Below are 14150 nucleotides of genomic sequence, written 5' to 3' on the forward strand. Positions count from 1 at the left end.
CTGAAGGCTGTAAGGTTTCTACTCATTCTTAGCTCCTGGTGGAGCTAAGCTAACTGGTGATATTTATAGCAAAAAAAATTGTAAGGTCTTTGGGACGGTGACCATCTTTTAGTTGTATATTTGTAGTGCCTAGCACAATGGGACCTTGATCCATGATTGGGGCTTTTACGCACAACCACAATACAAATAATAAGAATGCCAGAGTCTTTATCTTTAGGTGGGTTGAAAGCTATTGGGAGATACAGAGTATATGCTCCTTATTTTTGGAAAAATATGTCTGATATAATTATGTACAAGTACACAGAACGGTACCTTTTAAATGCATGAAGGACCTGCGGTATTCATCTGATGGCCAAACAGTCCCCAGTGATTATTCTTTCACTGTGTTGGAAAGTTATACCATGACTGAACTCATACGAATTTTGGAATATGGTCTATCAAAATTGTGTATTTTTCCCTCTCCTTTCTTCCCCCCACTTTACCCTCAAAAATACAGGTGTCTCATAACATAAATAGAAATAGATGGTCCCTGCCCAAAAAATCTGACAATCTAGCTTGACATGATTCAACAAAAGGAGGCAACAAAATATCAGAAGGTGGAAGGCAGGATAGTGGATACATGAATGAAATTCTGCAGTCTCTCAGGAAAGGATAGGAATAACATAGTGGAGCACACTAATTAAAAATAAACCAATAAATGACTCCTTGAAGGTATCCCAGTAAAAGTGGGTCTTGAAAGGGATTGGAATGAGGAGAGGATAGTGGTCTGACATATCGATTACAGGCAAAATGTAAGTGAAGAGAATAAAGCTTAAATTGTAAAATATAGTGTACTCTATGTAAAAGGAATGTTAATAAAAACAGAAAATTAATCTCTAATTTGAGAGATTTTTAACAAAAATTAATCTAGCACTGCAAAATTAAATCTGCTGAAAAACTAACAATAACTGAAGCACTAATATTTAGAGTGGCATTCTTTCCTTTTTTTATTTGTAATTTCAGTTTAACAATAAATCCAAAACATAGATAAATCACTTAATTACAGCTACATTACAAACTATCTATTTAAAACTCCTATAAAAGATGCAAAAAACCATTCACCTATTTACTAGGGAGTAATCAAATAAAACAAAATCTGTACTGGGCCCAGTCCTATTTAACATATTCATAAACAATCTGGAAAAGGGGGTAAACAGTGAGGTGGCAAAATTTGCAGATGATACAAAACTACTCAAGATAGTCAAGTCCCAGACAGACTGCAAAGAGCTACAAAAGGGTCTCACAAAACTGGGTGACTGGGCAACAAAATGGTAGATGAAATTTAATGTTGATAAATGCAAAGTAATGCACATTGGAAAACATAATCCTAAGTATACACATACAATGATGGGAATCATCAAGAAAGGGATAAATAAGACAGAAAATATCATATTGCCTCTATATAAATCCATGGTACGCCCACACCTTGAATACTGCATGCAGACGTGGTTCCCCCTTTTCAAAAAAGATATATCGGAACTGGAAAAGGTTCAGAAAAGGGCAACAAAAATTATTAGGGGACTAGAATGGCTTCCATATGAGGAGAGATTAATAAGACTGGAACTTTTCAGTTTGGAAAAGAGACGACTAAGATATGATAGGACAGAGGTATGATATGATAGGGGATATGATAGAGGTCTATAAAATCATGAGTGGTATAGAGAAAGTAAATAAGGAAGTGTTATTTACTCCTCCTCATAATACAAGAACAAGGGGCCACCAAATGAAATTAATAGGTAGCAGGTTTAAAACAAACAAGTATTTTTTCATGTAGCTCACTGTCAACCTCTAGAACTCCTTGCCAGAGGGTGCTGTGAAGGCCAATACTATAACAGGGTTCAAAAGGGAGCTAGATAGATTCATGGAAAAGAGGTCCATCAATGGCTACTAGCCAGGATGGGAAGGAATGGTGTCCCTAGCCTCCATTTCCCAGAAGCTGGGATTGGGTGACAGGGCATGGATCACTTGATGATAACCTGTCTGTTTATTCCCTTTGGGGCACCTGTCATTGGCCACTGTCGGAGGACAGGATACTTGGCTTGATGGACCTTTGGTCTGATCCAGTATGGCTGTTCTTATGTTCTTAAGCTTTGGTAACAAGTAACCTATTTTAAACCTAAGCCATATAAAATATATATCTACATTTTGATGTGTCAAATGTAGGCCCAAATCACGCATTGGTATCACTAGCATATTTCTGTCCCCATGTAGAATCTTTAGTCCTATACTGGGATTTGCTAACGCATCTATGCAAAGATTCTTGTAGCTGTGCAAAGTCACACTGACTTCAATGGTATTTTATACAGCAGCAAGAATCCACCCGCGCAGATCCTGATGCAGGTTTGGAAACAGAAACCATTTAAAAAAGAACAATTTTAAAAATAGTTTCTTTCCAGGGTTCTGATCCTGCAGACTGTTCTGCACATGGTTAATGTTATCCATGTGATTAGTGCCACTGAAATCAATTGGACTAACCCAGCACCCACATGTTTATCCTTGTAAAATGATTGTATGGTATCCAATACAAAGTTTGTCATGTTGGGTGTCTTCAGAAGGCTCATGATGCACAGAGCATTGTTGTTACAGTAATATCATAGATTATAATGTTATGTACATAGATATAAGGCTGAAAATGTATCCTCATGGCTTAAAATAAGCCCAGACTAAAACTCTCCAAGAGCAGAGAGACAGTTCACACCTCATCAGGGCAGGTATGGGACAAACCCAGCCCAGCCTCAGAGGGATGAAGGATGCTGGCCTAGGCAGCAACAAAAGGATCTGTTGGACTCGCGAGTGATTCACCCCACCCTTCCTTTGGCCAGTTTGGGACTGCGATGATGTAATGCTCACTTGACTCTGAAGTGAGAAGGGCAAAGCAAAGAGGGAAGAAAGAACATGAGAAAAGGGAGAGACATTTGCCATGCTCTTCCTCTCTCTTCCACCTACATCTACAGACACCACACCAAACAATTGAAGCACTGATCAAAGGGGAGAGCCTGGCTGAAGAGCAACCAGCCAGGCTGTGGTGAGAAGCATCTAAGTTGTAAGAGCATTGAAAGTGTTAAGATCAGCTTAGAATGAGTTTTTCTTTTATTTCATTTTACCAAATCCAATTTGTTATGCTCTGACTTATAATCACTTAAATCTATTTTTATAGTTAATAAATCTGTTTGTTTATTCTACCTGAAGCAGTGCATTTGGTTTGAAGCATGTCAGAGACTCTCCTTGGGATAACAAGCCTGGTACACATCAATTTCTTTGTTACATTGACGAACTCATATAAGCTTGCAGCATCCAGCAGGCATAACTTGACACTGCAAGACGGAGGTTCCCAGGGTTGTGTCTGGGACGAGATATTGGCTAGTGTTATTCGATTGCACAATCCAAGAAGCAGCTTACATGCCAGAGGCTGAGCATGAACAGGCCAGGAGTGGGGGTTCCCACAGCAGAGCAGGGTAAGGCTGGCTCCCAGAGTCAAGGATTGGGATGACCTAGCAGATCACCGGTCCAGATAACACCAGGGAACATCACACGTGTACATAAAATTAACCATGTGTGGAACTGTTTGTAGGATCAGAACCAAGGCTGGTGTTTACAGTTTTATCTTTGGAGAAGAATAATAAAATAATAAAATCAAGAGAAGCGATTAATCAAGAGTTTGACACAAATATATGGCTGTCCAAGCAAAACTGGTGGAACTGGCAAGTTAATTTAGCAATTTTCTCATAATGTTGTGAGTTGCAAAGTTGCAGCATTGACTTCCTAATCTGTGGTGTGGGACCAAAGGCATGACTGAGAATCATACAGCTTTTGTCTTTCAACTGCTGTTCACTATATAATTAGTACTTTTAAAATTTTAGAATCACATTCATATTAGTGATGTAGATACAATAGTGGTTTTTGTCAGCATTAGTAATTAGGAGATTAGAATAGGAAAATCTTTTGTTGTTAGTTACAAAAGTAAACCTGAATAATTTACCACTGAGTGATAAAAAGTAAATAAAAAAATCTGTTTATTGATTTAACAACTGTATTTGTCTGCACTGAAGGGAAAGAGAAGTGGTATATTTCTAGGAATGAGAAGTGCAAAGTTAAATATGTAGACGTTCTTCATTTGATTGTTTATGAAGTTATTTTGCACACTATTTTACATTAAGTGATGAAGATTTTAAAATGAAATAAAACCTTCTGATGCTTTTCAAGGAAGTACCTCAATGATGGTTGGTTTGCCCACATTTTCTATAGTTGGTGATCCATACAGCACTCCATCACTGTATGGTGTCCTCTGAATATAGCGTAGCCATCCAGGTCTGTCAGGGTAACCCATTAAGTTGGTGTTAAATGTTATAGGATCATTACTTATCTCACCTAGATAAGATACACAATATTAGATTGTTTTCAAAAAATGAACTTTATGCACCTTGTTTCTGACGTTTCCATTAAATAATTTTGAGTTCAGTTTTGTCATATAAACACAATTACTATAATGTTTTGTAACACATCATTGCAGTTCCATGGGGAAATAATAAAACTGTAATTTTTTATTATCAAAAAGTGCAGTTTGAGAGATCCACACTCATGAGTTTATGCCTCAGCATGTATAATTGACAGGAATCCCATATTTGAAATGTATAGCCAACAGCAGAGTGGAGTGTGCTTGTACTTTCTTAGTGCTCTAATGACCCCAATTGCTAGGTCCTGGCTTCACAGGGGCCTGTGTTTCCCAGAACACCAAATCATCCAGCCTCCCTACCAACAGAAGCAAAAGAATCCAAAGCCCAGTATTTCCAAGCAACAAAAACCTTTAAATTTTTAAAGGCTCTAGAGACAATGTCTACCTCTGAGGGCCTTACTGTAAGAGGGAGACTGTTTTTTTTCCGCACCTTAACATGTGTTGTCATGTCAAGACACACCGGTCCTCAATGACAACTGAGCAACAGATTTGCTTTAGAGAAACTCTTCCAAATTTACCCCTAGATCAGAAGATTGGAAAGAGGCAATCGCTGCCAACAAGCTTGTGCCACATGACAGAAGAGGGAAAGGATTTTGTTTTAAGAAATTTGTGATAGCCAAAAATACAGGAGGACAACAAGATTTCTCTGAGACAATTTTTAACTGGTAAAATAACACATAAATATGGTGTGCTGGCCCTTTAATGGTAGGCTCCTCATTTAACACTGTCCTGCTCCTGATTTCAGCACAGACCCCAGGAATGTTGTGATCTGTAGTTCCTAAAGTGAATGAAACTTTGAAACTCCAGGCAAGAGATGTTGGGAATAGGGTAAATAAGCAGCTCTTTTTTCGCACAGCCGGAGGATGCAGATAATCAGTAGGGAGCTGTGGACAGGAAGTATCTTGGAAGGACCCTGGGCAGTGGCCATCAAAAGTACCGCTTACAGAACTGGATGGCTGGAGAAGAAGTGCCAGAAGAGGAAGCTCGATGTTTAAGACTGTTTTATTAAGTGATGTTGGGAAGGGCAAAGAACAAGTGGAAGCAAGTGAAGGAAAAAGCCTCGGGGAAGGGAACATGGGGGATTGGGGTTTGAACCAGGCACTTGTTTCCTTTTCAGCCCAAGTGTACAGCTGCTAGTAGAGAGCAGGAAGAACTTCCCATTCACTTCACTACATGAATGGAGTGGGAGTTTGCACAGACATTCAGGAAGAGAATCTGTAACTTAGAATGAGAAACATCAGAAAAAGATTGTGCAGACTCTCAAGAAGAGAGACCCAGGAAGCAACAGTGGGAGAGTGGACAAAGAAAGTGTATGACTTGGACTTCTTATTTGGACTTTCATAGCCCAGATGATGGATGGTCTTCATTTTAATTGGAGAGTTAAACACAAACCAAATTCAAAAAATCACTGAAACCCCAGGGTGTATGGGGAAATTGAGAATCAACCACGATACTATAGCAATATGCTAAGACATCAGTCAAACATGTTACCATAGCAACACAAAAAGCCCTCCCAACATCACTTCTCTGGGAATAATGTCATCAGGGTGCTACAGTCGCTCGGGTTCATCATAAATTACCCCATTTCACAGTTTGCTCCTCAAAGTTAATTTTAATAGATCAGCAGTCTGAGATGTGGCTTGTTTCAAAGTACTTCTCCAGGAAAGGTTCTATGATGCTAAGTATTTGGCACAGCAGATTTGTCATACACAATAGTTTTAAACAAGGACTATATTGCAAATGTTGGGCCTTGATGATCAATGTGGTACTCATGATGCCTACAAGTGGGGCAATTTCAGTGGATCATGAGGTCACAATTGTACAAGTGAGAGATTCAGACAGCATCTGTGTAACATGCCTCAGACATGGAACTGAGATAGCAATGTTCTAGAGACAATCTGCAATTAGGAAAGGACTTTCAAATTCCTTCCATTTACACCCCTAAGCTGTTATCTCAGGAGGGGACAAATTGGGCACGAGATAGGCACATTTCACCATATTATTGGCTGGCAGTAAAACTATGTAGCTCCAGCAGTCACACACATGGAGCACAAACTCAAAAGTAAGGGTCTGTCAAGATATCCACCTTTAGAGAAGAAGATTAAAGAAAATAAAAACAAATTAAGTCATTTTTTTCTCAAGAATATTTTAAACATATAACATTCAAACAAATGCTATTTTTTCCCAATATGGTTTCAAGGCACCATGTTCCAAAATCAAAATTAAAAAGATTGTCAATGAAGTAGAACTTTTCAATTTTACTTGCTTCTAGGAAGCTAAATAATTTATAAGCAAAGTGGGGGAAAATGTCCTTTATCTTCATACAGTTTTTTAGATGAATTCAAACCTATGTTTTCTATCTTGCTAATGATCTTCCTTTGGTTTTACTTCATGGGTGTAAGTCAAAACATTATTCTTATGAAAATATAGCCCTTTCTATGACAAAATACTGCTTTACAATTTAAAAAAGTAACTGCATGTAGAAACAAAACAGGACTGAAACCAAGGAAGCTTTCATTTTCTTTGAAAGAAAATAATCATCACTGCTCTATGCTAAAGACATTTAAAATTTCTATTTTAAACGTTCCTTGTGCATTTAAAGTAATTTTATAAAATGTATAAGATGCTTTTTGACACAAATTGCTAATATCACTATTTATTTTGTAAGAAACTGATACAATCTCAAATGGGACATTTTTTACAAAAGTCACCATATGACTCAGTCTTTTTAAAATTAAAATTAAGCTTGTACAACTACATATTTAATAAAAGCAGCAAAGAATCCTGTGGCACCTTATAGGCTAACAGACGTTTTGGAGCATGAGCTTTCTTGGGTGAATACCCACTTCGTCAGATGCAGATGCATGCTGCATCTGACGAAGTGGGTATTCACCCACGAAAGCTCATGCTCCAAAACGTCTGTTAGTCTATAAGGTGCCACAGGACTCTTTGCTGCTTTTACAGATCCAGACTAACACGGCTACCCCTCTGATACATATTTAATGGTATAGCAAAGAAAAGTGCCAGATTCTAATTTTAGATTCATACGATGCATTACTGAACATTTCAAAGTCCACAACTGGGCTTCTCAACATGCACTGCAATGCATAGCTGTAGTTCATAAGCCTTAAGATTTAAAACTTCTTGAAATTATCCACTTACTTTACCAGTATAGAAGAGTCAACGAAAGTTAAAAGTGTTGAAGTGATATATGTTCAATACTGTACCACAAAGTATTCTAGATACATTTGAGATCTTGAATTTAAAAGTAAAAATGATATTTTTCTATAACACGGAAGATCTAAGCATCCCATACCAGGCTTTGGATAAGGAGGAAACTCCCCCTTAAAGTATTCTCTCTCCAAAACATGAACAAAAAGAACTCCAGCAGAAGGATAGACATTCCGATCAGAGTGCACCTTAGAGAGAATCGTGTACACTGAAAAGCAGAAGGAAAGATAAGAGACAGAAAAGTAAAAAGTGAGACATGCTCTAGACAATACAGCATGCATTACTATGGAAATTTTCATTTCTAGGGAAAGGAAAGCAACAAGCATTAGATACCTGTTAATAAGTTTTTAAAAGATTGTGTGGGTTTTAGAATACAATACAAAACAAATCCTCTCTTTGCCCATTATGTATCCTCCAAGTCCTGTACAAGATTCCAGTAAACAAAAGTAGACAGTTTTTAATATTTCAAATTCTAATCACATACTTACTTTTATTATAATAATAATGATAGATAATGAAGAAGCCAATGAGGATTTTTGGAAACTTGTTTATTTGTGATATTCCATATATCAATAAAAACATGTGTGTGTATAATCAAATTTCCCCCATATTATTAACAACAAAAATAAGGAACAGAAGGAACAAAGTAGCCTATACAGGCTTAATAACTTGTTTGTAAAGTAATTAAATATGAATATTTAGTCAAATACATCCTGATGAAGGCTGTTCGTATGCAAGCAAGAACTTCATTATTATACCTTATTGTAATTTTTCCTTGTTCTTTGTTATTCTGTATTTGTACACTATCAATAGCCTCAGAACATAGGGTAATATTCTTCCACTGTTCTGCATGCAAGACTCCCACGGACATCTATGGTAGTTCTGTGCACAAATTGAGGGTAGAATGAATTATATTAATCACACCACACATCAAGGGCAAAATAAAAATGTCAGTGACATTTTTTAAAATATGTAATATTTACTACAAAAATTGAGTGCTTGTCTTCTGATTACATCTCATGTTCTAAAAAGACATATTACTATCAAAAGTGTATATGAACTATGTATATACAGTTATATTTGACACAGACATAATGTGAATTTTTATTTCTTTTTGTTGCTCAAGGTAAATTTCAGGAGTTCAATTTTAAAGGAGTCTCCATCTACCCTCACATTTTTCACGTACAATTTTGCAGGTACAGCAAACCAGGTATTCAGATAAAAATAGACATACCATCATTTTTATTTGCCATTATTTGCAGGTTCAAAATGGGAGCCCAATTTTAAAATCAGGCCCTATGTGTGTGATATAAAATTGCTTAGTTTTATATATGGCACTAATCTAAACAATAACGTAATACATTGGTGTGACACCTCATCTTCCCATAAGTGAAGAAGATTCACATTCTGTCAGACTAGAATTTTACAAGTTTATACATACTAGGATCATTCACAACAAACATAAAAAGAGACAAATAAAATTCCAATCAATTTTTATTTCTCCATTTAAATTATAAACTTGAACTCTTTTAGAAACAATTGCTTTTAATGTGTGAAACCCCAATGAAGATTTTCCCAAACATTAGAATAATCAGATTGCACACACAGCGGCGGCTCCAGGCACCAGCGCTCTAAGAGTGTGCCTGGGACGGCAAGCCATGGGGGGCACCCTGCTGGTACCTGCGAGGGCAGCAGTCAGGCAGCCTTCGGCAGCTTGCCTGCAGGAGGTCCGCCGGTCCTGCGGATTTGGCAGCAATTCGGCAGCAGGTACACCGAATCCGCGGGACCAGGGACCTCCCACAGGCAAGCCAGCGAAGGCAGCCTGCCTGCCATGCTTGGGGCGGCAAAAAAGCTAGAGCCACCCCTGTGCACAAACAACACAAGAATGGAGTTGGATGGGGGTGATATGCAATTCACACAAATTCACATTATGCACACCTGGATCCTTCCATGTTTTACTCAAATTGTTCAGCTGCAGGATTTACAATTGTGGAAGCCCTTGTTTTAGAGAACTAACAACTTGTTCTCATGAAAAACAGCTTTGATGGTAATCAAAATGAGACCCAATCAGTGCCCTTTTCAGGGGTAAGCTTTGAAAAACATTGTGTCAAGTAGCATTTCAGAAGGTTGGCATAATTATAAATCACCAAAAAACCTTCTACAACTGCCTGAATCTGGAGAAGAATGTGCATTTGTCCTAAGCTATCAGGGGATGAAAATGAACTTGCTCATTGAGTCCTCAATCGTCATTCCCATGAGCCAGGCTGCAAAATATGATGAGAGGGCTGGACAAAATATCTGCAACTCCCAGACTGATGTCATAAATTATTAAATGCTTAGTATGCTGAAGATTTTCCTGGGTTTTTTATATTATTATTTCATCTTCTATAGTCATCCTAGACTTAAGCTATTTCTCATTAAGTGCATTCACAAAAAGGATAAAAAAAAGTGTCAGATACTAAAAGACTTTTTTCTAATTATCTCCTTGATAATTTGAGATTCATTAGGATGTAATGCCATCTTCACCAAACTTAAAATAAACTCCAATTTATATTTAAAGAGGTGACCCTCAGCTCATAAATTGTCATAACTACACTGAATAGAATGTAGCCAGCTGAGGGTCTGCCCCAAAGAATGTAGACCCCCAAGCACAGAGTTTATTTGATAATGAATATCAACATACCTTTCTGATAGGTGCTATGGAAGAGTGTAAAAAGAGCAGATCTGCTCATGTAATATTTAGTTTCAAGACGCATGGTCTTTTGAAACAAATTTTAGTGAACCTTTTTCTTTTAAGCATTCGCTAAACAGGATATGCTTGAAATTTGCTGTTTCCAGTTTGCTATCTTTGATTTAATAACTCTGTTCTTTGGCATCTTCCAAACTTTGTGTTCATTCCCATTATAAATATATAAAGACAGGCTCAATGTCAAATATCTCAATATTTACTGTATTACTGTGTGTTAAAAGTGAGTTATATTTACTATCATAAATAACCTCTTGAGCTTTCTAAAATATATCCACTATTTTAAAGAACAGTATAATATAAGCAAAAGGGAATCCATGTCCTCCAGCTGGCTAAAGTGGAGCCACCACAGGCTGGCCAGCCTTCAGACATGCTTCTTCTCCAGCAGAGCTACATGTGTTTGGGGCCATGGTGCTCATGGTGAAGCTGCCAGGTCTCTATAAGTCCCTGTCTGTGGGACTTGCAGCTAATAGGCACAGGGAAATTTGGTGGGGGGCCCCACTCTGAACTCCCTTGTTGCCGTCTAGATCACCCATTTTTCACAAGGCATGGCACCATGCCACAACTCCATCCATCACCATGCCCCTTCTGCCCTCCCCAGTACTTGGTGTGTGTAGACCATCTCTGTTACATGGTGGCCATGTGTGCTTAAAACTCTGCTCTGGGGACAGCTGGGGATCTGCATTGGCAGATCACCACAGTGTGCTCAGTACTGTTGTGGATCCCCATCCACATGGTAGCACTACCTCTTAACCCACTGCCAGTATCAAGCCCTCATTGCTGATAACACCCAACTGAGGCAAGATTTCTTTTTTCAGTTTTTTTTTAGGCCGAACTTATTGCATGATGTTTGCTCACAAAACATTGCTGAACAACAATTAGTAACAAACATTCTATTCCTTGCATCAGATATTCTGAGCCTGGTTTTCTAAGATTAATAGCTTCAAGTGCCACATATATTACTGAGCTCCAGAAATCAATCTATTAATTCTGGTTATCACAGTTGCCTTTGCCCATTGTGAATTTTGCTTTTATTAGATTATACTAAACAGCCACACCTTATAATAATTTTATCAGTAAGAATAAATTCAAATGGTTCTGAAATGTAAATACATTTTATGACAAAAATCTGTATTAATAAACCAGTTATTGTTAATATATTTAAAGCAGGTTTCATTTAACTAAATTAACCTAGAACAATTTGCTGCATTTAATCAAAGTTGATAAGTACACCCACCATCTTGCCTTAGTGACCCAATAAAGTCTCGCACTTGCTTTTGTAAATTAACTATAAATAGATCAAGGAAAAAGAATTATATGGGAAATTGTATCTAACAAGAAAATCTGAAAAAGTAATTTGTAACATTAATAAGATTATTTACAGAACAGAAAAGGTGAGAAAAATATGCTGACTTGATGAAACCTAAAGAAAAAAATAATCTATTTTTCCGTTCCAGATGCCTTGCTTTATACCTTGAGACTTAAATACTACAGCAAAGATCAGTTTCAAAAAGGAAAAATCAATGAAAAGGTAAGGTAAACTTTCTCCATAAGGAATACTTAGAAGAATTAATAAGAGAGACTACAGTGGGGAATTTCTGCAGAAAATTATTTCTCTGACATGTCTTATGTCTTACATTGGCAGTTTACTGGATATTGCCACATACACTACAATGGGTGTTCCTCATAATGCGATATATTCTGTTGTTGAGGTAAGTGTACCACTGAGGATGTAAAATGATGACGCTGGTGGACCGTTAAAACTAAGCTTCAGAGGAACAAATTAATCCTAGAAATGACTTTACCATGTTGAACATCCTAAAAGCAGCTTAAGAATTTGGCCACAGCTGGAATGGAAACTAGGGTTTCTCTTTACTGAACAAATTAGCGGTGTTTTAAAATGTTCACTGATATGTTTGAATTAATGTTTTTAACACTAATTAGCACCTAGTATAAAGTCATCTTTTAAAAAGTTGTCTACCAGTGCTACAATGCTTTAAGTTTACAAAGCATGTTACAGACATTAGTTAACCCTCACAATAACCCTGGGAGTTAGTTTATAATATTATTGTAATTATTCTAATATAATCATTTATTATTATTAATACCATTACCCGGGGGGGGGGTCTTGGGTTAACCAAAACCAACTAACACATTTAAGCAGTAGTTGCTCTTTCTACATTAGGTTGAAGTACTGTTTAAAACAGTGTTAAAACCGTGTTAGCAAACATCTTTTAAAAAACAGGGAGGGATAGCTCAGTAGTTTGAGCATTGGCCTGCTAAACCTAGGGTTGTGAGTTCAACCTTGAGGGGGCCCTTTGAGGATTTAGTTGGGGATTGGTCCTATGTTGAGCAGATGACCTCCTGAGGTTCCTTCCAACCCTGACAGTCTATGAAACCTTGAAAGGTAGAGTTCTACCCTCTGGATATACACTGCTACCTTGATATAACGCCACCCGATATAACATGAATTTGGATATAACACGGTAAAGCAGCGCTCCCAGGGGGCAGGGCTGTGCACTCCAGTGGATCAAAGCAAGTTCAATATAACATGGTTTCACCTATAACGCGGTAAGATTTTTTGGCTCCCAAGGACAGCATTATATTGAGGTAGAGGTGTATATTAGCTTCATTAATGCTAACGTAATTGAGCACATGCATCCACAAAAGAAAAGACACATTAATCCCACTTCCCCTTCTGTTTTAATCAATAATCCCCCGCCTTTAAAGGGCAAACTCTAAAATATTTGAGAAAATAAACCCCCTAAATTTTACTATTTGTAGTCTTTAACCCTAGTTTCTAATCCCAGTTCCGCTAATTGGTCCCTAGTATTTTAACAAGTTATCTATCTACTTACTTATGCCCTCACTACTATATTATTTAAGCTTCATACTCATTAATTGATTTTATCCTCACAGCACCCATGTAAGGTACAGAAATATCTCCATTTTAGAGATGGGCAACAGAGGAACAAGGAACATAGATGGGGTTGCCAATTTTGGTTGGACATATTCCTGGAGGTTTCATCACATGACAATTTTGCATTGAAGATTAATCTTTAAATCCTGGAGACTCCACGACAACCCTGGAGGGCTGACAATTTTATATATTGAATAACATGGCTGAGCTGGGAATTGTTTCCATTAGGTCTCCCGAGTCCTAGTCCAGTACCTAATCAACGAAACCATCCTTCTTACTTATGTATAATTCAGTGTACTCTGAATGATATATTCTATTCATTGTACAGGATGAATTTTGATCTTACATATATTTATCTTATAACCACATATGAATTGTAATAACACAACTCTGGAGACTGGTATTTGGAAAGTTCTCCACAGCTTTTCCTCTCCCTCCCCCTGATGTTTCTTCAAAATGAGAAAGGAAGTGGAAGGTGAATCTTCGGTCCAATATGCCACTTGCTCTTCCTCTCCAGCTGATAAGAATATATCTCATTTATGGATAGTTTGTTATCTTCAGGCTGTGCAGCCTTTTAACAATCTTCTATGACTGACCAATTATGGAGAAAAATGTGCAACTGTCCTAAATTGGCAGAAGATTTAACTGAACATTCTCACTGACTCCCAGTGTCATTTCTGTGAGCCAGATTGCCAAATATTCTGAATATTGTTCAACAGTTTTTGTGTTATTCCATCTCATGGAAGGGGAAAGTTTTGGGC

At 37.5% G+C, this 14150-nt stretch overlaps 2 protein-coding genes across 13 annotated transcripts in view; one reads left to right on the plus strand and one right to left on the minus strand.

Moving 5' to 3' along the window:
- The window catches only part of CASD1 (CAS1 domain containing 1), a 509685-nt gene that overhangs the window by 118621 nt on the left and 376914 nt on the right, over positions 1–14150 (plus strand). The gene's annotated exons all lie outside the window — the stretch shown is intronic.
- SGCE (sarcoglycan epsilon) overlaps positions 1–14150 on the minus strand; it is a 71169-nt gene that overhangs the window by 46583 nt on the left and 10436 nt on the right. For 7 of the 11 annotated variants that reach the window (XR_007772767.1, XR_007772768.1, XM_050941726.1 and 4 more), the window contains exons 2-3: positions 7809–7931; positions 4250–4407 (exon numbers count right to left, since the gene is read on the minus strand). Coding sequence is in view for 9 of the 11 variants with exons in the window: in XM_050941726.1 (XP_050797683.1) it covers positions 4250–4407; positions 7809–7931 (281 nt within the window). In the remaining 2 variants the exon portion in view is untranslated. Of the gene's footprint in view, positions 1–4249; positions 4408–7808; positions 7932–8481; positions 8606–14150 lie in introns of all 11 variants that reach the window. The other 4 variants (XM_050941729.1, XM_050941730.1, XM_050941731.1 and 1 more) reach the window with 3 other exon arrangements.

The sequence above is a fragment of the Gopherus flavomarginatus genome, chromosome 2 (genome assembly GCF_025201925.1).
Source record: "Gopherus flavomarginatus isolate rGopFla2 chromosome 2, rGopFla2.mat.asm, whole genome shotgun sequence".
Classification (NCBI taxonomy): Eukaryota; Metazoa; Chordata; order Testudines; family Testudinidae; genus Gopherus; species Gopherus flavomarginatus.